The sequence below is a fragment of the Prorops nasuta genome, unplaced genomic scaffold (assembly GCF_024137725.1).
Source record: "Prorops nasuta isolate Cenicafe-Biocafe unplaced genomic scaffold, Cenicafe_Pnas_1.2 PNAS00053, whole genome shotgun sequence".
In the NCBI taxonomy this organism is placed as follows: domain Eukaryota; kingdom Metazoa; phylum Arthropoda; class Insecta; order Hymenoptera; family Bethylidae; genus Prorops; species Prorops nasuta.
The window spans coordinates 87,239-112,894 of record NW_027116850.1 but is presented as its reverse complement, the minus strand read 5'-3'; the positions used below and the strand labels follow the sequence as shown (position 1 = coordinate 112,894).

The following is a 25,656-nucleotide window of genomic DNA, read 5'->3' as shown; positions in this document are numbered from 1 at the left end:
CCGAAAGTCATTTGAAATTAAGGATAACGTTGAACACGACGTGGACGGAAGCTCAGAAATTTAAAATGTGCTCAATGAATGATTATAAAATTGAGTCTGTGCTTGGAAAGGGAACATTTGGGTATGATTAATTAATATCGTATAATTATTTCTTTTTTTTAAGCTGCTTAACAATTCTATATTTTAATTTTATATGGAGATAGCACGGTTTATTTAGTGAGACGGAGAAAAGATGATAAGCCATATGTCATTAAGGAACAACCTCTTACCGACACAAATAAATATGTAGCAAAGGTATTTTATTTTTCCATTCTTTTTGCCTACTTAGGCTCTTTAGACTTACCTCAGGCAATATTTTGTGTTTCACAAAGATGATGCTTAACGAAGTGCAAATGTTGCAAAAGATGAGACATCCCAATATTATTGCTTATCACTGTGCTTGGAAAGATGATGAATTTAATTATATCGTCATGGAATACGCGCATCATGGAACGCTCAAGAGTTTAATCGAAAGACGAAAGGAGCCTTTAAAAAATGAAGTAAGTGTTTGTTCAGTTAACAAATAAAACATAGTAATAGTTTGTGTCATAACTTTTTAATGCGAACAAATATTCCTAGCATGCTTTATATCTGTTTGCACAAATTATACTTGGAGTTCATCATATACATTCGAAAAATACTTTACATATGGACCTTAAACCCGAAAATATTATGCTCACTGGTCGCAATGGGGATATCATTAAAATTGGTGACTTTGGAATGTCAAAGAATTTTAGAAGGTAAATAATATTTTCAGTGTTCCTACTACTCTGTCAAACACGATTAATATATAGATATTGCATTTTAATACACAGAGAGTTTATGAGCTGTCCAGCTGGTTCTTACTATTATATGGCTCCGGAAATTTTTATGGATCAGCTGTATAGCTTTAAATGTGATGTATGGAGTATGGGGGTAATCCTCTATGAAATGGTCACAAAGAGACTTCCTTTTCCTGGCAAGGTAAAACTTTCAATACTATATACAATATACAGGATGAGTTATTTTAATTCGTAACATTAAAATATCTTGTGAAGTAAGTGCTTTTGAGAAAAATCTTTGAGATAAGGATTGCTCAACTCTAAGGGGGACAAGATAATGCTACTTATATTTGACATTTTAAGATTATACGAAGGTTTGATTTTGAGTTTTTTTTTTTCTTTCTTTCTTTCTATTTTTATTGCTTATTCTTGTAGCTTATTTCAAGAAATATTCAAAACTATCTTTTCAATTTGTTCACTTGATGCAGTCGCATTATAAGAAATTTCAATTTAAAATTAGATATAGTTGTGTGGAATAGACTTAAGAACTATGTGTGACGGTACGCGCACACACACGCATCTTTGTTTACCTACTTATATTGTCAAATCGAAATATCTTACAAAGGACCGGATGAAATGCAAAAATGAAAACAATGTTTTGGAAGGATCTTAGGAATGGCTATAAGAATATACGATAAAAATAATGGGTCCTATTTAAAAAACTTGAAATGACCTTCGAAGGACCGTCAAGTAACCTTTCAAGGTTAAACCATAATCATAATTTTATGTCCCTTTTAGGGTCAAATGATCTTTATCTGAAAGGCTTTTCTCGAAACTCCTTACTTTTCGAGGTACTCTGATGTTCCAAGTTACAGAGCTCACTCTGTAACTTTGGAATTGGAAATTTTTATATTTTACAAATTCATTTAGTAAGTCGATTTGATCCATACATTTTAGAGCTTTGAAGAAATTAGAGAAATGGTTTGTCACAAAGAGCCACAGGCACTTCCAAGGAGCGTAGAAAACGATACAATTACTTTGATATCAAAAATGTTAAGAAAGAAGAAACTGAATCGTCCCAGAACTGATCAGCTTCTTTTATGTCCATTTCTAGTACGGACGATCGCAACGGTCTACCTGAACGTAGGAAGGATCTTAAATACCATAGATCGAGATCCTACAAATTTCGATTCACGAATTTTCACAAATTTCCTGAAACAACGCAAGGCTTCAGAGTCGTAAAATTAATGTAGAACGGTAAAGCTGGTATTTTCATGGAACAAAAGAAACAAAAGACGTTGTTTGCATCACAAAACCCTGTACTACGGTATTGCCTTATGGAAAATATCTGATAAGGATCCCCCGTTACACATTTGTATGGAATCACCGATATGCCAACGCAATCTCTCGCTAAAATTAAGGTCAAAACTTTTCCAACGACATAGTAATATACCAGTAATTTCATTTAAATATTTCTTAATCGATTCATGCTAATTATTCCATAGTACAATAAATAGGTGTATGTATACGTTGCACACACATGACTAACGTGAGAGAATTTAAACTAAAAATACAATAGTACAAAGATGCAAATAATTGACGGAAACATTCGGTATTATTTTAAACTACGAAGACTAAAGAAAGGAAAGAGCGGTTTTAAACAGGATTTTATTTTGGAACAAATTAATTAATTTATATTTTAAGCAATTAAGAAAATGTGACGTTTAATTATTACAAATAAAGAGTCACTGGATGAGATGAAGCAGGTGTTGATTATTTTATATAACGTTTGTATTACAACTAGCTTTTATTATAAGGCTATCGAACTCGGGTAGGAGAGGGAGCGTAACGACCGGAAGTCAAAGACCGGAAGCGCGAAGGCCCGTTTCGTTTCATCGTGTATGAGAGAGATTCTGCGTTCAGTGAGTTCACACCTGCCGTTCGAAAATAATGGCTATTCGGCTTGTGAAATAAGATCCGTCTTAAGCTTCTTCGCGTAGATGAATAAAAAATGGGATATATGCCGTGAATGCAATTATCTCTCAGTGAGTATATTCGCCAGGATGATTTGCATAATGAAATTGGTGAACATGTGGCTTCCTTTATTGCTCGTTGGCTGTTTAAATCTCTCCCGGGGGGCAACATGGCATCCAATTCACCTACTCAATCCGATGCTGGGCGAGCAGGTATTTATATAACGATAATTAGAGCTATAGCTCGAACAACGGAAAGTGTCTTTAAGAGGAAGTCTTCGGTGCGAATGATGTTGTAAGGTGGATCTGATGAGTTCGGAAAATTCAACATCCACGCAATGGACGAAGAGTGGAGGGAGTGAAAACAATTTGCCTCTGGATACGTCGGAGCTTCTTGGTCCGGAGATGGCTAAAACCCCTGATCAAGAGCCATTGGACGAAGTGGAGCGTATCGAGCCCAAGCAGTGGTCCAGACCGGAAGTCCCGTCCACGAGAATCTCCTCGACAACGGAAATGACCTCACCGCGCAAAGTTCGACCAAAACCGACGACTTTGGCTCAACGAAATCCGGCGACTCAAAGGTGACAAAAGCTTATGTGACAGTATATAGGTAGATTTTGTGGAGAGCTCTATATATATAAAGTACATCGAATTTATTAATTCGTTAATTAATTAAAATGAGAATAAGTTTCTACGGTAAATCTTTGTACAAATTTCAGGTATCCCACAGTGACTGTACCACCTCCCACAGCCAGCGTGGACGAAGCTTTCTGCGATTTTGGACCACTTCCGGCTCAAACGCTCTGCGAGTGGCAAAACGGAAACGGTGTCCTCGAATGGGTCTCGGGCACTGGAATTGGTACCAACTGGCTAGGTGGACCACCCGCTGATGCAACCACTGGTACCATGGACGGAGGGTAGTAAACTCATTCCTGACTTATGTACATTCAAGGGCTAGGCTGATAGAAATCACAAATGAAAAAATTCTCGTTTATTCAGTTACGCCTTCGTGGAGACGTCGATGGTACCGGCGAAAGAAACAAAATCCAAGAGCATCGGTGCTCTGCTGCACAGTCCACAATTAGGAAGCACAGGAGTCACGGGAACTTGCCTCATGCTCAAATATGCTATGGATGGTCTCAGTCCAGCTGGCCTCAGAGTCCTGCTCCACGTAGGCGTTGATGAGTTCTCCTTGAAGAAGGAGAGGCCCGAGGAGATACCTCTGGAAAATTCGACCGTACCTTCCTGCGAGCCAATCAACGACAGTAGTGTTACTGTTGAAGAGCGCGTCCTCTGGCATGCTCAGTATTACTTCCTAGGAACCTGGCAACAAGCTCAAATCCTCTACACATATCCAAATCTCCACTCGGTTAGTCTTCTGGAAAATGCGCCGAAAGTTAGTTTTCATAGTGGAAAATTATAATCATAAAATTCGATCGCAGATCATCATCGAAGGAATCCCAGTGGACTCGTCCGATCCCTCCAGATTGTTTCGAGGCTACGTGGCCATCGACGACATTGATTTGCAACCTGGCAGCTCCTGCGTCGGTTTATGCAATTTCGCCGGAGGATTCTGCGACTGGAGTAACGACGCCGAGGACGATTTTGACTGGACCATAGTTAGTGTACTTTTATAATGTATAGCTACCATGACTGAAGAGTGTGGGAATATGGGCGAATCATTTGAATCGTTTCAGAGTCGTGGAACGTCCAATCCAACGACCGGTCCAGCGATAGACAGCTCGAGCGATCGATCGACCGCGGGTGGCTACGCTTTTATCGACTCCCATTTTCCAAGGAGACCAGGAGACATTGCTAAACTGATCAGCTCCAGTTTCCCAGCTACTGGACCAGACTCCCCCATGTGCATGCATTTCTCCTTTCACATGTTCGGTTCGGGAATTGGCACGTTGAAGATTCAACTGAGGCACTTCCGTACCAGGGACGGCCAATTCCAAGATATCTGGAGCCTCGGTGGAAACGCTGGAAACGCCTGGTTCATATCCGAGGTCACCGTTGCCTCTCTCGACGATTTCCAGCTGGTGTTTGAAGCCAGCGTTGGTAGCACTGGTATGGGAGATATCGCTATCGACGACATCACCTTCAGCACAGGAGCCTGTCCAGGTAATTATGATTAGCGGGATATATATCCTCGAGAATGATTGAGATTGATTCCAATTGAAACTCTTGGCCAGTCTCGCCTCAGGTGGCAGCCCCGATCTCCAGGGACTGCACCTTCGAAGTGGACGAGTGTGAATGGATAAATTCCAGGGATCCGGATAGAGTTGAATGGGAAAGAATCTCTATTCAAGTGCTGAGTCCCAGGAATCAAAGGAAACCTTACAGCAATGGTCACACGATCAGCAGAAGGAACGAGTATTTTCTGGGCCTGGGACGACCCCGTGGTAGTTTAAGGTCGATCAGTGGGGGTACCGCCCAGTTGGTCAGCCGCGAAATGAACGGATCCGAGGAACCACTCTGTATCACTTTCTGGTACTTCATGTTCGAGCCCTTTATCGACTCCACCGGGACCAGTTTGGGTCTGTCGAATTTTACATTGTTTCGACCTGATATACCACTTTACAAGCGAATCTCACGCATCAATCTTGTGCTTAACTCACCTACAGGAGTGCTCAGAGTATTGGTACAACCAGCAGGAGAGAGCTCTGCGGTTTCAAGGCCAATCTGGCAGTTGTACAACAATCAGGGTCCAACGTGGAACTATGCTCAGGCAAGCATCAACGAGAGGAAGGAATTTAGCGTCGTGTTCGAGGGTACCTGGGGACCGAATAGAGCCAGTGGTAGCATCGGAATCGACGATATTGCTTTCTACACCGGAAACTGCACTGGTATATTGTTACATTCTCCAGGAAACCTCGACTGGAGGAGCGTCCATGAGTATATGATCGAACACTGATGAATTTTAGTAAGACCTTTGAGTGCCTCGGTCAGACCGGAGGATTGCAGTTTCGAGAAGGACCTTTGCGGCTGGGAGAACATTACCTCCTCGGCGAACGACAGGACGGTTATGTGGCAGAGAGCATTTCTCACCCACAGACCAGCTCAGCTCTTGGACAAAACTTTTGGGACCACCGGTGATTTTGTTTTCTTCGACATTTTCACCACGAGCAAAAAATCCTCTGAAGTTCAACTGAGGTCACCCTTGATCGAGACATCACCGGACGAGGAGTCCGTTTGCTTCAGCTTCTGGTTCGCTGCCTTTGGCGTTGAAGAGTCTACGACCTTGAGAGTCATCAAGGTTCCCGCTGAAGAAAGCTCGAATGGAAGTAACGATGGAAACGCCAATGCTGAGGAGAACAATATTGTAATATCGTGCTCGCGCGCGTTTCTAGCATTGTTTCTTTTTTCTTCTCACTACTATATATTTATAACGTATAATTGTTATGGATCAACTTTTCTTACCTTCTTTATTCTAGCTGTGGTCCTTGACGGCTAAAGGCTTCAATAATCCTAGACCAGTTTGGACCCCGGCGCAAGTTACGATCGATGCTCGAACACCTTACCGCCTCGTTCTTGAAGGAAGTGCGAGCAACGGTGGTTTTGCCATTGACGATGTTAAATTTCAACCTCAAGCATGTGCAAGTTAGTAGGCTGCCATAAGTTTTTGCCAATTAGTACATGTGCTGTAAATCTAAACAGAGAGCTAAGTGCGAGCACAATTTTGCAAACTCTAGCTATAGTGAATATAATCTCATTATTATTATGAGAAGAAGAATAGAACTTTAATAAACAGTGAATTAAGATAACATACGACTCTCTTCGCCATGTTTGACTTTACTGAGAAAGTTTTGCTAACGGCTCGACTTTGCAAATTGCGCTGGATAATACATTTTATATACCTTTTTTTTAAATTCTTTATGAAATTTCAGTCCGACCACTTGCAGCTCTGCCGCCAACGGATACAACCTAGTAATATTATATAAATACTTTAGACAATATAGTACAGGTATTAAATAATATATATGTATGTGTATATATATATATATATACATATTATTGTTACAGAAATTTTTGTATCTGATTACGGTATTAAAAGCTTGAAATACTCTTCTTCGTATTTTCCAATGTTGCCCCCCTTTCTGTTTTAGTATCAACTACAAATTAATTATGATATATTCCATATACATAAAAATCTATATATATATATGTATATATAAGATATAATAATATTTTAAATTAAATCGATGGTAGTACAAGTAGCGATAAATGTGGTATAAAGGCATATACTCCAATAAATTTGTCCAATAAGTTTATTAACCATTCTTCGCTACACCATTCTTCTTCTCACCTACTTCTTTTTCTTCTTTTTGATTCTGTGCCGTGCGCGGCAAGATGACTGCAAAAGGTGTAGATGGATAATGGATGAAATGATGGAGTAATGGAAATTTATGGAAAAACATTCCAACGTATCTTGAATGTGCCCCGAGAAGTATAGTTCAAGCTCTAACTACACTACAGTATGTAACTACGCCGCGTGGCCGCGTATGTATGTATGTATGCACGTACATATGTACTACTACTGTGTACGTTCTAATATTTCCGTCTGTGCAATCTGCATTTACTATGTAGTATGTTATGATTCCGACTGATTCCGACTTCTGCGCCGCCACTACTACTTCATACATTTCACACCGTTCATATTTAGTTCACACACCTCACATGTATTTTTAAACTTATTAGTTATTGTTTTCGTTTAATTACTGCTAGCCCTTTGGTGTTAGCTCTACTTGGCACTTTGGCCCTTTAAACTATTGTACTGCAGACTGCTGGTCTAAAGAAAAGATGATTCACATGTTTCCTAGCTCAGGCGTGAAACTAAAATTTATTCAATGCTGTCAACAACTTTTTGTCATTTCTTAAAGATCTCTTAATAATCGTTTTCCTGGAAATTAGGTAATAATTTAAAAGCAATTATTTTAATTCAGATTGATATAAACCTCCTTAATAAGAATAATTATGTAATAGATTATCAACATGAATGAAAGTTCAGGTTTTGGTGAACTACAGCAATTAGTCCAGGAAGAAGAATTGGAGGAGCCTTTAAGCCGAAGAGAGGCTACGCCACCTTCTACACCTGCCAGATCTAACTCTGCAATAAAAGCTGATACCCGTGGCTCACAAATACTGGTAATTATACAGCTAGATTGTTATATATTTTGAGTTTTATTAATTATGTTTCTCAATTTTAATAGCAACAAGCTGTGTGGGAGAGCAACATTCAGACTTCTCCAATAATTAGTAAATGTAGTTCTGGTCCAGCCACAAGCCAAGTTTCTATTCAATCTTCTATGACTTCTGGCAAAGCTGCAAACTCATCTAATCATACAAGTAATCAACCACGTATAGTTTATCTTAATGAGAAAGAGAAACAGCGACAAAACCGGCCAGAGCTTTTAAGAAATAACAAGCAGCACAAAGGTATTTGATAGTCAATGTTTTAATTGTCACATTTTCCTACTTTTCTTTATTTCTATTAAACATTTACTTTTATTGTTTACTTTTCTTATGTTCTGATTTTGTTTTGTTATGTGCACATTTGATTTTTCAATATAAAATATAGCTATGGCTCCATGCAAACACCATTCCTTTTTGTCAGAGGTTCCTGATGTTAGAAGAATGGAAAAAGCATTGCTGCAACTGTTAGAGGATTTTCACAGTGGAAACTTAAGGGCTTTTGGTTGGTAAAAAATCTACCTTAATTAAAGAATTAAATATTATGGTTGAATGAATTTAAGCAGGTAAAGATTGCAGTATGGAACAAATGACTGAGATCAGAGAACAGCAAGAACGCTTAGCCAGGCTTCATTTTGAACTAGGTCAAAGACAAGAAGTGGGAGATGAACAATCTGGCTTAAGGCAATCAAGTGCCAATATGCGTCACTTGCTGCACCGTCTTCAACAATTAAGCATTTGTATAGAAAAATTGCATAACAAATAAATCTAGGTGTCAAATATATTTTTACTATAATTATTATTTCTTGATTATTCTCATGAGTTTAAAAGTACATTAAAAAATTAGAATTAATATGTAAATGTATATTTATTGAGAAATATATTGTTTGCTAACAAACTAGGTATAGCAAATATATCACAGCTAACAAAATATATTATATGGTCTGCTAAAACTTTAACATAATTATGATGTTGCTACCTTACAGTAAAAATTATACAAAGCAAAGAGAAAGTGCTTTTGCTGACTCAATTCGCACATTAGATTCATTGTCTCGTATTAATTGTAATAGCCTCTGTATGGTGTCTTCGGTTGGTTTTCCAAATAATCCCAGGATAATTGCCGAAGTAGATCTGGTACACGAATTTTCTGACCTAGAATAGCCGCGAGTAACAGCGTTCCTGAAGAAAACACACAAAATTAGTTTCTTAAAATAAACTTAATTATAGTAAAAATTATGTACCTTAATTCATCTGCCCTTTCAGGTAATTTATTTAACAAACATTGTATTAAGTCATTCAAAAAACTCTCATGATTAAATACTTCCAATTTTAAATGAGAGCTGATTACTTTTGCTAGCTCAATACAGTGCAATAACTCTGCAGAATCATATAATATTTTTTTAGTAATCTAAAGAATATAATGTACATTATATAATTATATGCATGTGGATTACAGAAAAAAAAATTATATTGCCATACCATAGAGATTTCTAAATTCGAGTCCACAACTCTTATAATAAGGCACGGGATACATCCAAGAAGATAATCATTGATATCATTGTCTTTCAACGAGGGGTATTTTTTCCAATAACGAATAACAACGTGTAAAACATTCAAAGCAGCTTCCCTTATTTGCAAGTTTTCCTTTTCTATAAACGGTTTTAGGGCCAATACAATTTGCGGACTAATCATTCTTTGAATTGGCACGGATAATAGCAATGAAAGTCCTTTAAGAGATTCCAAAATTACTGCAATACCACCTTCCTCACCCATGGGCTCTTCCAGTCCTTCCAACAAAGCGGACATCGATTTGTCAAAATATTTGTCCATCTGTAAAATAATGAAATTAATGATAACTGAAGTTTAACCAGAATTTATTTTATCTTCCACTACCTGCTGTGGCTCCAAATATGCAATTCTAGAAAGGCCAATCGTTGCAAGCTTTCGCACTAGAGCCGAAGAGTCTGATTTGCATTCGATCAGCATATTTATTATCGCGTGTAACCAAGCATCTCCACAACTAACTTTGCCTATTATTTCTGCATAAAACGCAACAGCAACAGCCCTCTGTGCAATTACCCCTGAACTCTCTAGTAATTTTTCTAATGATTTTGCAAGGCTGGACAAAATATCATTTCGATTTAATATACTCTCGATTATAATATGAACAGTTTGCACTACATTTTCTGCACTTTCTTCTGAGGATAATAAAATCTGGAATAGAAAAACGTAGGATAAAAAGTGAAATGCAAATCATTTTAAAACTGTATGCATACTTGCTCCAGTAAATTAATTTTGGAGTCTGCATTAATGCCCACTAAGGTATTAATAATAACAGTGTAAACTTCTTTTTGTGGGTTGATTTTACATATTTCCTTATTCGGTACATATCCATATCTCGTACTAGCAACAGATGCTGGTACTTCGACGTTAAGCCAACCAGCTAAATATTTTAATAAAACCGATAATAACCAAACGATATGTTTTTCGATGAAAGTATCAGGCCGCGGAACAGTTAATAAATTTTTCATAGCCATCATTGCCGCTAATGACCCGACAGAGGCTGTATTTTTTCTTTCCATTTGTGAAGAAGGAGAGCTCTCTGCTAGCAAATTATTATTTTCCAAATTTACTAAAAGTACTTTAAGAACCTAAAAATAATTATGATATTAATAAGGTATAGCTAGTTAAAATAGGTAGCAAAAGAAAATACAATAACGTAATATTATATTATATATGTACGGTTGATGCTAATTTTGGGCAATGACCAATCTCTCTCCAACATTCTTCACAGCTACGATCAAATGGCAATGGTTGATACAAAAGATGTTCTACCACCATTTCAGGATGATGCTTCATCAATGCTATTAATGCAACTGCAGCTTCTTGTCTGCAACTTGAATTTGCTATTTGGCGCATTTGTTTCATTATATAATCTAAAAATATAACAATAAATTATGGAGATGCTATAATATATCTTTTTTTTTTCATTACTGACCAACTATAAACATATCGCTCTTTGAAAAATCGGACCCTTTGATAAAAAAATGTTGAGATAATGCTATTCCAGCAGCCATCCCTGATTCTCCATGAAATAGTAGAGCTTCTGTCAATCCTTCAGCTAAACTAATAACGTTCCCAGTTGGAAGCCGTTCAGATACAATAGAAGTTAAATCCTGAAATAAAATGAAATTTGATGACAAAAGATAATCTTATTGATCATCACTATCGTACCTTTATTCCTTTGTAAATCATATTAAAATCTTCATTAACCATAATTTGCTTTATATTATTAATTTTCTCATCGACATCATTATCCATTCTTGTAGAGCAATGTCTCATTGCTATGTGTAATAACAAAGCAACACAGTCCACCACAAGTGGCCTTAAAGCAGGATCTGGATCTACACAGCACGATAATAATCTCCCTAATATTTTTCCCGGCTCAAACTTACCACCTGGGTAGGTATATTTCAAAGAACTATAGTAGGATCTTAGTACCACTCTAAACACCGACAAGGTAGCTTTACGCTCTATATTTGACTTAGATTGTAGCCAGGATAACAAGATGTCAATAAACTCTGTCAAAGCATCTGAATGGTCACCTACTATTTCGCTGCACACAGCACTCAATTCGTGTATTGTTTCTTGTAAAATTTCAGGTTGTTGTTGGAAAGTAATTTCTGAGCTAGCAGCTAGGATTTTATCCATAGCTGTGCTAAGTAAAACTTGCCGTTGCTCTGCTTTTAGTACTGGTGGTAAACGCACTAAAGACATTATAGCTTTTAAAACAGGAAGGTAAAGTTGGACTGGCTTATATCCCGTGGATGACTGCAGAAGAATCAAAAGAGTAGCTAGAGACGAATCTTTTGCATTAAGACCCTTAAAATCTGGTAACGACTCTGGATGCAAGGCACGTGCTACTTGTTCCAGTGCTAATATTCCAGCTTGCTTTGTTTTTAATTCTTTACTATTAATAATTTGTCGAGTTATCCAGGGCAGAATATGCTTTTCGATAGCTGGATACAATTGTTGCGAGTCTGCTCTTTTTGCAATTTCCATGTAACATCTTAGTATACTTGTTTTCGCATTTTCTACATTTGCTGCAACTTTCGTATCCTTCACTAGGCCCAATAATCTTACTGGAATTTTTCTGGAATCCTCCATCTGACAATTTTGTTCCAATAAGCCTAGTACTTTGGTCAAATGACGTTTGGAGCAGATTCCAACAGCTCTCGCAAAAACTTCCTGTTCACTGGCAAGACGTGAAAGTTCCAAGACAAGAAGATTAATATGTAAATCATTGTTGGTTATTGATGCTAATAATGGAGCAATGATCGGTACAGTAGTATCAATTGCAAATTCGTTCGACAATTTTTGGGCCCAGTCTTCACCTTCTAGCTCAGCGCTTTTCTCCAACAATACCACTAGAGAATTCTCCCAAAACTGATTTCTAATAAAATACAGAACAAAGTCTAATTTAATAAAACCATTTCCCAAATCATTTTGACAAAAGAATATGTAAATAATTACTGTTTAATAACAGCTTCGCTATTGTTATTATTTGAATCATTTTGAATAAATTCTACAATTTCTAGGAAAACATCATTCCAATGATTTGATATCTGATTACCAAATAAAGAAGCTGCACTTTTAAGAAACGATGCTACAGCTACATGATTTCGCCAATCTTGCGATAATTCAAAACATCGAGTTAGAACTTTCATACCAGAAAAGTTCTTTACAATTTTTGTCGAATTATTGTCATCAATTATTTTTACAGCCATTGGAGTTAAGGCTTTAAAAATGGGTATGGCCTATTAATGTAATAATATACAATTAGTATGTCAGATTAATATATTCAATTATAACTTAGACTTACTGATGGAGTGTAAGATTTATCCAATAATGAGTTTATCAAACAAGGCCATAGCCAAGATTCTACGGCATTTACTGTAGTAGCAAGTAAATACAGAGCATCGGTGTAAGTATCGCTTTCATCATGCTTTGACTCGCAATGAGCCACCTAAGGATAGAATAAACAAATGATCACCTTAATATTTATCATTTGTTTGCCTGTATTATTTACCATATATCGGACAAATGCTGTTCGTTGAGAAGGTAAAAGAGGAATAGTTGGACGTGCAGCAAGCGCTGCTAAGGCTCCAACCATTTGACGTGCACAGCTCTCTCCTAAGGATTCTTGTAGATTAAGTGCTATTCTCTGTAAGCTTTCATCATCCTAGTAGCAAAGTTACTTTAATAAAGAGTGAGATGTTAAAAAAAAATTAGAGTTACCTCAGATGGGAGTGTATTTATTAAATGCCTTAAAACAACCAAAGCTCGTGCTTGATGAAGGGACACAGTTGACTTTAAATATGTTAATATCCTATAAAGGGCATAAATAAAAATTTACCAAATTACAAAAAACAGAAGAATATCGTAAATTAATTTTTTTTACCTATCAAGAGCTTCTTCTGGAAAGAGTAAAACTAATATTCTAGAACATTGCAGAGCTTCATAATGTACTAGTTGAACATCTCTTGGGGCTTCAAATGGAGAAATGTTAATAAGATCAAAAAGCCCTAGAAATAGACTATCCAAAAAAGGGCGAAGCGCTTCTTTGCCCTCTACTTGTGTGTTATTTAAAGTAGAAGCCAGAGCTCTGTAACAAAATCAAATTGAATACCAAATATTACTCAATATTTGTTAACCAAATTCTCTAAAAATACTTGGTTGCTGATGATCGATGACGTGGCTTTTTGCAAAAGTTCAAAAACATTGGTACCAATTTTGGGAGATGACCATTATGGGTTTCTTTTGGTAGTAGTGATATCATAGGAGTAGCTGCTACTAAAATAGCATCTATTAATTTATAATCCTTGGAGAGTCTGGACCATTCATACATTAAAATTTCAAAAGCTAGAGAAAATTCTTCTTTAAACGTTTCTCTTGTAAGTTCATGTAAGCTATCTGAATTTATTATTAAATCATTAATTGATTCTGCAAATTTTCCTAATGCTGAAAAATAAATTAATAATAAATACTTTATCAAAATAGTTTTTTCACATAAAAAAAATTCACATACTGATGCAAAACGATATTTTTAAGTTATCATCCCTTGTAACTGATAACATTGGAATTATTATAGTTAAAATAATCTTATAAAATGATAGCATTCCTAATGGATTTGCTACTGCTATCTTTCCTATTGTATTAACAATTATAGACTGAGGAAGAACACCAGGATCTAATCTGTGAATAATAATTTAAATTAGTGAATTCTCTGTTAATTAGCTAAAATTGAAAAAAACTATGTAAAATGATTACTTTGATAACAGTTCTCCCATGGATTGCATACAGTGCTTTTTACTTAATGCTAGTAATAATAGACTTGCTTCAAGTTCCGTATCCCCATTTAAATATCTTACAGCTAATTCAGCTACAGATGATGCCACATTTGCTTCCAAATGTATGCCATTCTTACATGTATAAGTTATTACACTTAACAATAAATTCATATGTTCTGATGATACCTGGAACACAGAAAGAAAAATTATGCCCTACTTTACAATTCTATCTTTTCATAATTGAAATATGAATATGAATAAAATACTTTTTTATGAAGCTCCATAAAATATATACCAGTGTGAATCACAGTTTTCGGATATTGATTCGATATCCTTTGAATAGATTCTATGGCAGTTTTTCTAACATCAACCTCCTTATCGTCAAGCACATCAAATAAAACGCTGATAATAGCTTAAAAACAAAAATTAGTTGAATCTATTAAAATGCCTTTTTTGGAGAAAGGAAAGCTTCATGTCTAATATACTGTTGTCACTTCTCTTACTACACATGTCTATCTGTATGGTGGATAATAATTATAAAAACTATAATAAATACAGAGGGACAATTTTAAGAACCTTTACAATACATGTACTTATTATTAATTAAAATTTTCCATCTGTTTATTAAATACATGACAGCCATAAAAATAGTACGTATAGTTAAAATAAAGCTTTCTATGACTTCAAGATACTTTATTGTATTTTCCTTGTGTTAACTGATACCTTCTTTAAAAATAAAAATATTTTCATAGCAGCAATTCCTTATAAAAAATATAAATATTTTGTAAATATATCATTACCTGGTAATTCTGAATTTTCTGATTTTGCTCCTTCTGTCATGATTACAATTGAAAATAAATCTTTCTTCTACAAAATATCTTATAGTTCTTTAATGGTAAAACAATTCTATTTAAAAAATCTCACTTTTAATATATAATCTTGAAATATAATGATAAGAGGAAGTATAACATCAAAAATTACAAGATATGAAACACATAGCGTAGAATAGTTATGTATACTGTGATAAATTGTCAGTGATTATATACATATATACATATACAGTCATAAGTGCAATCGTATAGGTTAAATATTTTACACAATCATATATGGTTATATCGTGCTCGTCACACACACATGCGACTCTGCCATTTACCACATATACAGTGACAAATTTTTCGTAACAAGCAATCGTATGGTAAAACTTGTATTAAGGTTATGTAAAAATTTTTGATTTTGCTTGATAGTTTTTAATTTTTATTTCAACACATTTGTATAAAATAAAAATACATAATTAAAGCAGTCGTGTTTGTATCTATTCAGTAATTATTTACAATTAAATGGTTGTGGGTGGCATTAAATCAATTCCCTTGCACTCCAGAGCAATTTTTACACCTAGTGCAAAAAATCCTATGCTTTTCACCACTGACCTGTAAAATGCATGAAATTTTACATTTTACACAAAAAAAACATTTGCAATCTATTTTATGATATTAATAAAAAAAAAGAAAAATAGTTGTCATTAAATATATTTTTTATAATTGTTTTCATAAAAATTACTCACCATTTAAAAGGGTCATTGTAAATTTCTCTAAATACACTTACGACCCCTGTCGTCAGCGTTGCCATTTTAATTTATACTAAAAGTAGAGCTAAATGGCAGTACGAAGGTTTTTTGCTAAATTGTTAATTGCTAAGAATGTGAGTGAGCTCAATGACTATATCTATAATCTATCTGCGGCTATATATACATACATACATACATATGTACTATATACATTTATATCCACCGCAATGTATCCCAAGTAATCCCAACTTCCCTAAACCAGTTTGTGCTTTCAGGCTTTCCAGTAATAATTAATTTCATTATATTCTAACATAAAACTAATCTTTAATCCGTCAGATCCGCTCCATGTGTCTTTATCCTTCCGGTTCTGTCTGATGTTATGGAGTACTATTACAATTTACAACACACTGGGAAATTGGGAAATTGAATCGTGTGTGGTTCAGCTATAGTACATAGTACATATCAGTGGGTGCATTAACGTATTAACGCTATAAGGCCCGGTTCCACAACCCTCTTGTTTAAGGGCCGGTTGTTCCACCTATTGGCAAACGTCTGGATAAATTTATCCGTTTGGTAAAGCTTGAAATTGAATAGAATTTACTACAGTTTGTAAATTTTACCAAGCAGATAAATTTTACCAATAGGTGGAAAAACCGGCCCTAAATTGGATTAACTTAATTATAGGTCTGTTCTTTTTCGCTGTATTACTGCACTAGTGCAATAAGTTAAAGCGAGAAAACATACATACATATGTACATATGTATACGTTTGTCTTATTTCAACTAATTGCATCAGTGCGATAGTGCAGTGAAAAAGAACAAACCCTATGGTATATTCTATCGGTGGTAATAGTGGTATTCACACGGATACCCCACCCCACACTCGACTCGAACTCGACTCCGGCAAAAATATATAGTATATGTAACGTAAACTATAGTATAAAAACTCGACTCGAGTTCGAGTCACGTCTCTGAGGGAAGTCCGGCTTGGGGCTAGCCGGGCTAAACTCATACAGTTCATGTAACGGTAACTGTACTACTTTAGTCCGAAAGTATACCATATTAGCCCGGCTAGCCTTCAAGCCGGACTTGGTGAATCTCACCCTGAGTATGTATAAGTTGGTATAGTTAATGTGACGGGGACTATACCAACTTAAGTCAGATTAGGCCCGATTCCACAAGACTTGTTTAAACTGGATTAAGTTAATTATGCTATATTCTATGTGACATAAAATATAGCAAAATTAACTTAATCCAGTTTAAATAAGGCTTGTGGAACCGGGCCTTAGCATAACAAAAAATACTCTTTATGATTGGTTAATCAGTCAATACTTCTTTTAGTTTGGCCAATCACATCGAGTACTGATCGTTTCGATTATACTACGCTACGCGCCGCGCGGTCCTATGTAGTACGCGGTGTCCTCACTACTCCTCACTTCTCATTTCTCATCCTCCTCGGCTCCTTCCATCCTTTCATCCATTGCGTCCATTTTAGTTGACAAGGTAAGAATCATAATCATATCGGTCTTATATCTTTTCAGTATGTATAGTAATAGTATTATAAATGTTTTTTTTAATTAGCTAGTTTTATTGCCCTACACATTACTAAACAAGGTGTAAACAAAATTAGATTCTATTTCTGTTTTTTTGTAATTATTTTCACATATGGTCAGGTTAACTGACCATGTGACTTAAGTTTCTTATACTTTTACTACTTTTTTGTTAAACATTGTACTATTTTTATGTTCTTTACGGTGTTTCAGTTGAATTTTTTTATAGTCAGATAAAAAAGAAAAAAAAATTGAATTTTCAATAGTTCGAAGCATTTACAGGAGTATAGAAATTTATCAACTTTAGTACCCATTTAAACGCTTAAAAATCTTATTTTTTGTTTGCAAATTTAATTTTTAATATAAGACTTAAGTATTTTATTTATTTTGGTTGTAGTCCTTAAAAGTCTACCTGATATCCCTACACACATTCAAGATGGGTAGGGAGGACAAGACAACATGGAAGTCAAGCTATTTCACCAAACTTATTGTATGTATTTAAAACTTGTTTATCATAATTAAAATAGATTGAAAAGTTTAAAGTAAACAATTTAATTTTTAGCAACTTTTGGATGAATATCCAAAATGTTTTATTGTTGGTGCAGACAATGTTGGTTCTAGACAAATGCAACAAATTCGAATGTCTTTGCGCAATCATGCAGTTTTACTTATGGGTAAAAATACTATGATGAGAAAGGCAATTAAAGGTCATGTTGAAAGAAATTCGGCATTGGAAAAACTATTGCCACATATTAAAGGTAATGTTGGATTTGTCTTCACTAGGGGAGAATTAATAGAAATCAGGGAAAAGCTTTTGGAAAACAAAGTGAGAGCACCAGCTAGAGCAGGAGCAATTGCTCCTTTGAGCGTCATAATTCCTGCTCAAAATACAGGCTTAGGTCCTGAGAAAACTTCTTTCTTCCAGGCTTTAAGTATTCCTACCAAGATTTCTAAGGGTACTATTGAAATCATTGTAAGTTTAAAATTTTATTTAAGAATGAAATTATTAAATTTTATTCATTTCTCTGTAAATTTTTAATTTTTTAGAATGATGTTCACATTTTAAAACCTGGGGATAAAGTAGGAGCCTCAGAAGCTACCCTATTGAACATGTTAAACATTTCACCATTTTCTTATGGTTTAATAGTAGAACAAGTCTATGATTCTGGTACTATTTTCGCACCAGAAATCTTAGATATCAAGCCAGAAGATTTAAGGAAGACTTTCATGGCTGGGGTAGCAAACCTGGCAGCAGTATGTCTCTCTATTGGATATCCTACAGTTGCTAGTGCTCCACATAGCATAGCTAATGGTTTCAAAAACCTGTTAGCTGTTGCTGCAGCTACTGATGTAGAGTTTAAAGAAGCTGCTACAATCAAGGAATACATCAAGGTAAATATAAATTTCAAATTTTTTAGTTATCATATAAATCTTTTTAATTTTACTTATTTTAATGATGAGAAAGTTAAATGTCTGAATATCTTGGTTAAAATGTCAGAGCTAGCAATAGCAGAACCCACTGGCATTTCAGGGTGTTAGTTGATAAACCACGTTTAAACGTAGTCTGAAAATTAAGCATTTATAAATGAATAATTACTATTTATAATTTATGTCGCATTGTAATGTAAATATTATTTTTTTTTTCTAGGATCCAAGCAAATTTGCAGCCACTACTGTGGCTTCAACTCCGACTACTGCTACTGCTGAAGCTCCTGCAGCAGAAAAAGAAGATAAGAAGGAAGAATCAGAGTCTGAAGATGAAGACATGGGATTTGGTCTGTTTGATTAAAATAACATGAAATGTGTTGCTACTGTCTTTGCCAAAGTCAAAATAAAGCAAGACATAAATAAAAAGAACTATCCTTCTTTATTTTAAATCCTTTTGTAAAGAAATGGTCGTTCCTTTTATAAGCTTTTCTATAAATAGGTTGAAGGTATTTAACATAAAAACTTGATTATCACATGATCATCATGAATAATTATAATGATAACATTAAAATGAGCCAAACGATATGTATAATAGTAGTTTCTGACAAGACAAATGAAAAAATTAGCTTTGCTGTGTTGGTCCAAGTTTTTTGCTTTAAACTTTATATTCCTTTAATGCTGTAGTATATAAATCCTACGCTCTCGAACGTTAATAAGTAGTTGTAGATAAGTTATGCATTTTTTCTTAAACATCCATTTCAAGTTAGTAATTTACTAGGTTGTAACGTGTACTTAATTTTATTTCATGGAACAAATAGATGAATAAGTAGATGATAGAGAGCAAAAATGGTTTTCCCGTAATAAAAGTTGAAATACAACAGGCGAAAAATCAATTTTCATCCGTGATGTCACCGCTATTATTATTTAGATAAAGCGTAGTATATGTAAAAACACTCGCAACTTTAAAATGTTTCTAATGATAACCGAGTTGATGTTTAATTTTGATTAAACCCGTAACGAATGACGCAAAGTAAGAACTTATCGATGGATTAATGATGTTTCATAGGAAAAAGAAATCAATGAGTTAAACTGAATGGATTATGTTATGTACATATATGTATATATATATATATATATTATAACATTTCCTGCTTCGTCATTATGATATATTGTATGTGTAAGCAGCTGTCAGTTGTCAATGAACAATTTGCTATATTAATAATGTGCAACTTGGGGCAAGTGGGAAAGCGATAAGAGTCAGTAGGATTTCTCATTAGTGTTAGTTTGGTGAAATTGTATAGGAGGGGGGGGGGGGGGGTATAGCACGGCATAATATAAGCCGGAGCAGAGTGGCTGTTTACGAAAACTGTGTGTTCTGTTACTCGTTGAATGTTGAATATTAGGAATTTCAGTAGAAAGAATGAGAAAGATAGGCAAGCGTGAAAGGGACGAATGAATAGGGGGGACGATAAGGTTGGTTAGCCGTTAGCATAGCGATAAAGAGAGGTAGGGTAAACACGTGCTTGTACAGTACGAGCTGTACGATTATAAAAAACTCCAGGGTCGTTTCTCCGTTTGCGTACATATATATAGTAAACTAGCATGACCAGACGATATTTTCAGTATATAATGGGTCGATAGTATTAAAAAGTGTCGTATTGTATCTCGCATACATATATGAAGATCGTCTGCTTGACATTGAAAAAAACATATATCAGTGCGTGCCTCGGTTTTGGTCGGCGCAAATCGGATAGAATCGTTTTTGCGCGAAATTTTCTTGATCTTTTCAAACTTGATCGTGATTTTTTAGCTTAAATATGGGTTTGCTAACGGAAGGAAGTCCACTTTCTTGGGAGGATACGAAGAATCTAGCTGATCATGTGCGAAAACACGGAATTATACAATTCATTAACCTGTACAAAAGGCTAAGGGATAGGCAGGGCGATGTGTTGAAATGGGGCGACGAGGTACTACAGCAAGTTATATATTATGCATGTCATGCCATTTTCTAGCTTTTCTCAGGATCATATTTCATTTACAATTCCTAGAAAATTTCCACATTTGTGTATATCTATAATTACTGCTCTGCAAGACTTTCCCTGTAACTTATTTCTAATTGTAAGAATTCGTGGAATAAAAGAATTTTCTTCAACTTTTGCTAAATGCATTGCGGAAATGTTATCGTGATATACTTGTCCATGATGAATATTATTTTCCATGTTATCTTTTTAATGATTATATAAAATAGTATTTATATATGCGTAAATATAGTTTATAATGGAATCAAGAACAATTTTGGTTTAGCTACTTTCCCTTTGAGATGATCCTTTGTTTCATGTGATTTACTGTGTTCTTTTTATTCAAAGACTTTATTAAAATAAGAAATAACCATAGAATACAAATAGTTAACAGTTTATTTCTTTTGTTTTTTAGATAGAGTACATGTTGATTAAGTTTGATGATGAAGAGAAAGTAGCAAAGCTGAGCTTACGAGCAAAAGAAATATTAAATATTTTAAATGAGGAGGAACGGAAGAATCCACAGTATGTGAACATAATACATCTAATGTTTATCATAATGTAACAGTTTTATTTTATTCATCTATCTTTATATTTCAAATAGAAATGTAAAATCTCTTTGGAGACCAGAGTATGGTGCTTTTATGATTGAAGGAACACCTGGATCTCCATATGGGGGTTTATTAGCTCATTTTAACGTTGTTGAAGCAAATATGCATAATAGAAGACAAGAAGCATCTAAGCTTTTATTACCAGGAGAAACCTTAATGTCTTTAACTAATTTTCCAAGGTAGTAGAAAAGCATACACAAATGAGTCCACAAAATCTTTAAATTAGAATGACAGTAAAACGTTACTATCTGTTACAGAATGGGGGCACTAGATTTTACAGATCCTCCTGCTAAACCAAGTCCAGACTCTGGTGCATCCAGAAGCTTATTTTTTCCTGATGATGCTATATATTCTGGTCATCCTAGATTCAAGACTCTAACTAGAAACATTAGGCAACGTAGAGGGGAAAAAGTTGCAATTAACATTCCAGGTATATTTACAATTTTTTTTTTTTGCTGATACAGTAATGTAAAATACATTTTGTGTTACAGTTTATAAAGATAAAAATGTACCAAATCCATTTAAGGAAGATTTAAAGAGTTTGGGAGATGATGGATCTAGTGCAAAAGTGGCTAAAGATGATCATATCTACATGGATGCTATGGGTTTTGGCATGGGATGTTGTTGCTTACAGCTTACTTTTCAAGCTTGTAATATACAAGAAGCTAGAACATTATATGACCAATTAACACCGTTGTGTCCAATTATGGTATAAAAATTCATTTTTTGACTAATATATGAAGTCAAACAGAAATTTTATACAAACATTTTTTACTACTCAACAGTTAGCTCTCACTGCTGCTAGTCCATTTTATAAAGGATATATCAGTGATGTTGATTGTCGTTGGAATGTTATATCTTGTTCAGTCGATTGTAGAACAGAAGAAGAACGTGGGTTGAAGCCTCTTAAAGAAAATAAATTTATAATTAATAAATCAAGATATGATTCAATTGATTCTTACCTAAGTGAGCAAGGAGATAAGTATAATGATGTACCTCTAGTATATGACAATGATATATACAATCAACTTATGGATAATGGAATTGATAGACTATTAGCACAACACATAGCACATCTATTCATTAGGGATTCTGTATCCCTATTTTCTGAAAAAATTCACCAAAATGATTTAGAAGATAGTGATCATTTTGAGGTATCAGACACATTTTGTGTAATTTGCACATTACTTTGTTGATAAAATAATTAATAAGTAATACTTTATTTCAGAATATTCAATCGACTAATTGGCAAACTATGCGTTTTAAGCCACCACCTCCAAATTCTTCCATAGGTTGGCGTGTTGAATTTCGACCATGTGAGGTACAGCTTACAGACTTTGAAAACGCAGCTATTGTTTGTTTCATAGTACTTTTAACAAGAGTTATACTGAGCTATAAGTTAAATTTGCTAATACCAATTAGCAAAGTTGATGAAAACATGGCTAATGCTCAAAAGAAAAATGCTGTTACGGCAGAAAAATTTTGGTTTCGTCGTGATGTTACTTTTAATGGAAAAAATACAGATAATAATGAGCCTGAATATACTGAATTTACTGTCAATGAAATTATCAATGGAAAGGTATTTTACCGTATTGCTTGTACGTTTTAAAAAATTGTTATAAAATTACGATGAACATCGTAGATTATTTTTATGACCTACGACTATCGTTATAAATTTATATTGGATTGCAAAAGAACAATTTAATAGTTATTATTATAGAGTTGTTGTAATTTTAGAAAATAAATTATAGTCTATAGCATAACTGTTTTTTTGTATAAAATCATAACATAATGATATTTTTTTTTCATGTATTGTAGAAAGACGTATTTCCTGGGTTAATTCCATTGGTAAACTCTTATCTTGCTAGCATGGACGTTGACGCTGATACTCATTGTACAATACAGAGATATATGAAACTGATTCAAAGGCGAGCTTCTGGAGAACTTTTAACCACTGCTGCTTGGTTGAGAAAAGAAGTGCTTTCACATCCCGATTACAAGTAAAACCTCATACATAAAAACAACATTATTCTAAACTTACAATTTATTTAGGGTTCATCACATAAAACGCCTTGAAGTATATATACAAGGAAACGTTTGTTTCTCTATCTATTAAAAATATCAGACCTAAATTTTGTATAAGACTTCTTCGAATTGAAATAGCAAGATATTTTAAAAATGCCCTGTGTGGAAATGTAATATTTCTTATAATTACGGAGTTAAACGTCTTCTTGAATTAATGCTCTAGGACAGCTTAAGTGATAGACCCTGTATAAATATATATTAACAACCTGTTTTTAGGAATGATGCTGTAATTACTCAACGTATAAATTATGATTTGTTGAAGAAAATACATGATGTGCAGAGCAACCGCATTTCGTGTTCGGAATTACTTGGTCCATGTACAACTTCAAAAACTACAGAAACAATACCTGCTGCTGTTGCAAAAGCAGAAAAGTGTCCATCGACCGGTCATTAAAGACAGTATTAGTTTTGGAATAGTAGTAAAATATCTATTTTAAGCCTAAGTGGATTTATTGCACTTTATTATGCATATTTCTTTTTTCCATAAAAATATTTTCATCAAATTCACTTTTTCATTAAAGATTTAGTATTTCTGCTTTTTACATTCCATGAATTAAGTTTGTAAATACTATGAAAAGGATAATTATAAACTAAACTGAACAAAATATGTTGCAACATACCTTTCAATTATACTGTAATATTATTGTATATATTTATAATTATTTTGTAATATTTACAAAGTTAATAATGTTTTAATTCGTTTCATGTAGTGAAAAAGCCTTCATTGTTAGTAACTTGATTTTTCTTTACCTAAAAAAAATATATAAACATGTGAGCTACAAAAAACAATTTCTGTATATATATATATATATATATATATACATACGTTTTGTAATATAAATTTTACAATAAGTACAATATAAAATATATGAATCATTGTTTCTGATTACAGGAAATTATTATTGATAGAACAAACAAAAATAATCATCTATATTTAACTTTACTGTTTGCATTTGTTATTTACTTGTTAATGTTTAAGAAATAATGTTTTTATAACACGTAAGGTGGAAATATAATTTTTCATTCCGGTTTAGCGGAATAAAAATAACATTTTGCTAACTAGCAGGGGGAAAATAAGCTCAGTGGGAAGAAAGTAAATAATTTTTATCCCTCAAATCATGCAAAAAAATTGTACTTGCCCCTTATTGTAACAAAAAAAAAGTTTCCTGACTAGGATAAAAAATTAATTACCCACGAGTTACAATTTGATTCAACTGGCCTACGTCAATAACTTTCGTCTCATGCGTAGCCAAACTGCACTCCTTCGGCAATTAATTACATTCTTCCCCTGATCAACAATATACTATTAGTACTATAAGATTATGTTTAATATGACAGGAAATTAAAAAGCTGTGCCTTACTCAAAATTAATTAGCAATAAATTTGCCCCGTTATCAAGCCTAAAATTGTCATCAAGTTTACTCATACAATTAAAATTTATATTAGAACCAATAAAAAATATTATGTCTTGTAAGTAAATTTTATCAATTTTAAACAATCTCTTTGAAAATATAAAAAGAATCATATTAGACAAATATTCATATGCTTTTATATATTATTTTGTGAATTACAAAAACAAAAATTTAATTTATATTATAAGACAACTTTAAAATTATTCTCTGTATTCACAAGTTTCGTATTAGTATTGAAATTAAAATGCTTCTTAAGTGTTAAAAATTTGCTTTATGACTTGCTCTATATTTAATACATTCTTAAGAAAAATACATTCATTCTCTTTCTTTTTGTGTTCTAATATATACAATAATATACAATGGTATCATAAAAAATCTTATATCATGACAAATATAAGTGTATATTAAATATGCCCAATAAAGTGTATGTATAGGGTGGACCACAAAGTAATATCATTTTTTGATAAAATATTGGCAGAGGAACAGAAGCAACATAATTTTTCAGTCAATCTAACATAATATAAAGGAAAAAGATATGTCAAATAAATGAAATAAATTAATTTAGAATAAAATTATAAGTTATTTAATTGCTTTTATGAATAGAATCTTGAAAGATCCACCATCTTTATAAATGTATGTTTTGAAGAAAAGTATTTGTTTATGATTGGGATAA

The 25,656-nt window shown here is 34.0% G+C and overlaps 6 protein-coding genes across 12 annotated transcripts; 5 read left to right on the top strand and 1 right to left on the bottom strand.

Moving 5' to 3' along the window:
• Positions 1–10: 10 nt before the first annotated feature.
• LOC136784352 (serine/threonine-protein kinase Nek5-like) lies at positions 11–2,912 on the top strand. Its single transcript, XM_066744937.1, has 6 exons — positions 11–121; positions 204–294; positions 372–539; positions 619–779; positions 855–1,002; positions 1,758–2,912. The coding sequence occupies exons 1-6, from the start codon at positions 66–68 to the stop codon at positions 2,040–2,042; spliced, it is 909 nt and encodes a 302-aa protein (XP_066601034.1). The 5' UTR covers positions 11–65; the 3' UTR covers positions 2,043–2,912.
• Positions 2,913–3,002: 90 nt separating this feature from the next.
• LOC136784351 (MAM and LDL-receptor class A domain-containing protein 1-like) lies at positions 3,003–6,815 on the top strand. The gene is made up of 10 exons (XM_066744936.1): positions 3,003–3,354; positions 3,493–3,690; positions 3,773–4,142; positions 4,216–4,392; positions 4,471–4,897; positions 4,969–5,313; positions 5,401–5,622; positions 5,701–6,098; positions 6,211–6,376; positions 6,664–6,815. Exons 1-10 carry the CDS (start codon positions 3,083–3,085, stop codon positions 6,702–6,704), a joined length of 2,616 nt encoding a protein of 871 aa, XP_066601033.1. The 5' UTR covers positions 3,003–3,082; the 3' UTR covers positions 6,705–6,815.
• Positions 6,816–7,347: 532 nt separating this feature from the next.
• On the top strand, positions 7,348–8,750 carry LOC136784413 (coiled-coil domain-containing protein 28B). Of its 4 annotated transcripts, none has more exons than XM_066745037.1 (5): positions 7,348–7,687; positions 7,760–7,921; positions 7,987–8,212; positions 8,391–8,471; positions 8,530–8,750. In XM_066745037.1, the coding sequence occupies exons 2-5, from the start codon at positions 7,769–7,771 to the stop codon at positions 8,730–8,732; spliced, it is 663 nt and encodes a 220-aa protein (XP_066601134.1). In that variant the 5' UTR covers positions 7,348–7,687; positions 7,760–7,768; the 3' UTR covers positions 8,733–8,750. The 4 variants fall into 4 exon arrangements, with proteins under 4 accessions (XP_066601134.1, XP_066601132.1, XP_066601135.1 ...); XM_066745035.1 differs by having other exon boundaries at positions 7,350–7,687; positions 8,355–8,471; XM_066745038.1 differs by having other exon boundaries at positions 7,355–7,687; positions 8,533–8,750.
• A 65-nt stretch (positions 8,751–8,815) lies between these two features.
• Positions 8,816–16,374, bottom strand: c11.1 (maestro heat like repeat family protein c11.1). Of its 2 annotated transcripts, none has more exons than XM_066745034.1 (19): positions 15,878–16,373; positions 15,117–15,743; positions 14,583–14,728; positions 14,297–14,502; positions 14,055–14,221; positions 13,699–13,987; positions 13,428–13,631; positions 13,265–13,355; positions 13,056–13,208; positions 12,849–12,992; positions 12,500–12,783; positions 11,201–12,419; positions 10,965–11,142; positions 10,709–10,902; positions 10,243–10,617; positions 9,860–10,180; positions 9,446–9,796; positions 9,208–9,374; positions 8,816–9,145 (listed from the first exon to the last, which is right to left on the bottom strand). In XM_066745034.1, exons 2-19 carry the CDS (start codon positions 15,154–15,156, stop codon positions 8,959–8,961), a joined length of 4,716 nt encoding a protein of 1,571 aa, XP_066601131.1. In that variant the 5' UTR covers positions 15,157–15,743; positions 15,878–16,373; the 3' UTR covers positions 8,816–8,958. The 2 variants fall into 2 exon arrangements, 1 of the variants encoding a protein (XP_066601131.1); XR_010824415.1 differs by having other exon boundaries at positions 9,007–9,145; positions 9,208–9,343; positions 15,878–16,374.
• A 942-nt stretch (positions 16,375–17,316) lies between these two features.
• On the top strand, positions 17,317–19,286 carry RpLP0 (ribosomal protein LP0). Its single transcript, XM_066744896.1, has 5 exons — positions 17,317–17,382; positions 17,827–17,919; positions 17,992–18,402; positions 18,477–18,821; positions 19,078–19,286. The coding sequence occupies exons 2-5, from the start codon at positions 17,866–17,868 to the stop codon at positions 19,216–19,218; spliced, it is 951 nt and encodes a 316-aa protein (XP_066600993.1). The 5' UTR covers positions 17,317–17,382; positions 17,827–17,865; the 3' UTR covers positions 19,219–19,286.
• A 907-nt stretch (positions 19,287–20,193) lies between these two features.
• Gclc (glutamate--cysteine ligase) lies at positions 20,194–25,580 on the top strand. 3 transcript variants are annotated; one of them, XM_066744999.1, is made up of 9 exons: positions 20,194–20,824; positions 21,291–21,400; positions 21,480–21,665; positions 21,744–21,916; positions 21,978–22,195; positions 22,272–22,640; positions 22,715–22,807; positions 23,305–23,486; positions 23,788–25,580. In XM_066744999.1, exons 1-9 carry the CDS (start codon positions 20,675–20,677, stop codon positions 23,963–23,965), a joined length of 1,659 nt encoding a protein of 552 aa, XP_066601096.1. In that variant the 5' UTR covers positions 20,194–20,674; the 3' UTR covers positions 23,966–25,580. The 3 variants fall into 3 exon arrangements, with proteins under 3 accessions (XP_066601096.1, XP_066601095.1, XP_066601094.1); XM_066744998.1 differs by having other exon boundaries at positions 22,715–23,065; positions 23,834–25,580; XM_066744997.1 differs by having other exon boundaries at positions 20,197–20,824; positions 22,715–23,065.
• Positions 25,581–25,656: the final 76 nt, after the last annotated feature.

Excerpts from the sequence above, each read along its gene's own strand:
- c11.1 (XM_066745034.1), bottom strand. The coding sequence starts at position 15,156 with ATGACAGAAGGAGCAAAATCAGAAAATTCAGAATTACCAG. Across the intron at positions 13,356-13,427 it reads CCAGAAGAAGCTCTTGATAG|GATATTAACATATTTAAAGT; the intron begins GTAAAAAAAATT and ends TGCCCTTTATAG. Across the intron at positions 10,181-10,242 it reads AAATTAATTTACTGGAGCAA|ATTTTATTATCCTCAGAAGA; the intron begins GTATGCATACAG and ends TTTCTATTCCAG.
- RpLP0 (XM_066744896.1), top strand. The coding sequence starts at position 17,866 with ATGGGTAGGGAGGACAAGACAACATGGAAGTCAAGCTATTTCACCAAA. Across the intron at positions 17,920-17,991 it reads GCTATTTCACCAAACTTATT|CAACTTTTGGATGAATATCC; the intron begins GTATGTATTTAA and ends TTTAATTTTTAG. Across the intron at positions 18,822-19,077 it reads CAATCAAGGAATACATCAAG|GATCCAAGCAAATTTGCAGC; the intron begins GTAAATATAAAT and ends TTTTTTTTCTAG.
- LOC136784351 (XM_066744936.1), top strand. The coding sequence starts at position 3,083 with ATGAGTTCGGAAAATTCAACATCCACGCAATGGACGAAGAGTGGAGGG. Across the intron at positions 6,099-6,210 it reads ATGCTGAGGAGAACAATATT|CTGTGGTCCTTGACGGCTAA; the intron begins GTAATATCGTGC and ends TCTTTATTCTAG. Across the intron at positions 6,377-6,663 it reads TCAACCTCAAGCATGTGCAA|TCCGACCACTTGCAGCTCTG; the intron begins GTTAGTAGGCTG and ends ATGAAATTTCAG.
- LOC136784413 (XM_066745035.1), top strand. The coding sequence starts at position 7,769 with ATGAATGAAAGTTCAGGTTTTGGTGAACTACAGCAATTAGTCCAGGAA. Across the intron at positions 8,213-8,354 it reads AAATAACAAGCAGCACAAAG|CTATGGCTCCATGCAAACAC; the intron begins GTATTTGATAGT and ends TATAAAATATAG. Across the intron at positions 8,472-8,529 it reads TGGAAACTTAAGGGCTTTTG|CAGGTAAAGATTGCAGTATG; the intron begins GTTGGTAAAAAA and ends AATGAATTTAAG.
- LOC136784352 (XM_066744937.1), top strand. The coding sequence starts at position 66 with ATGTGCTCAATGAATGATTATAAAATTGAGTCTGTGCTTGGAAAGGGA. Across the intron at positions 122-203 it reads CTTGGAAAGGGAACATTTGG|CACGGTTTATTTAGTGAGAC; the intron begins GTATGATTAATT and ends ATATGGAGATAG. Across the intron at positions 1,003-1,757 it reads GACTTCCTTTTCCTGGCAAG|AGCTTTGAAGAAATTAGAGA; the intron begins GTAAAACTTTCA and ends CATACATTTTAG.
- Gclc (XM_066744997.1), top strand. The coding sequence starts at position 20,675 with ATGGGTTTGCTAACGGAAGGAAGTCCACTTTCTTGGGAGGATACGAAG. Across the intron at positions 21,666-21,743 it reads TCTTTAACTAATTTTCCAAG|AATGGGGGCACTAGATTTTA; the intron begins GTAGTAGAAAAG and ends TATCTGTTACAG. Across the intron at positions 22,196-22,271 it reads CACCGTTGTGTCCAATTATG|TTAGCTCTCACTGCTGCTAG; the intron begins GTATAAAAATTC and ends ACTACTCAACAG.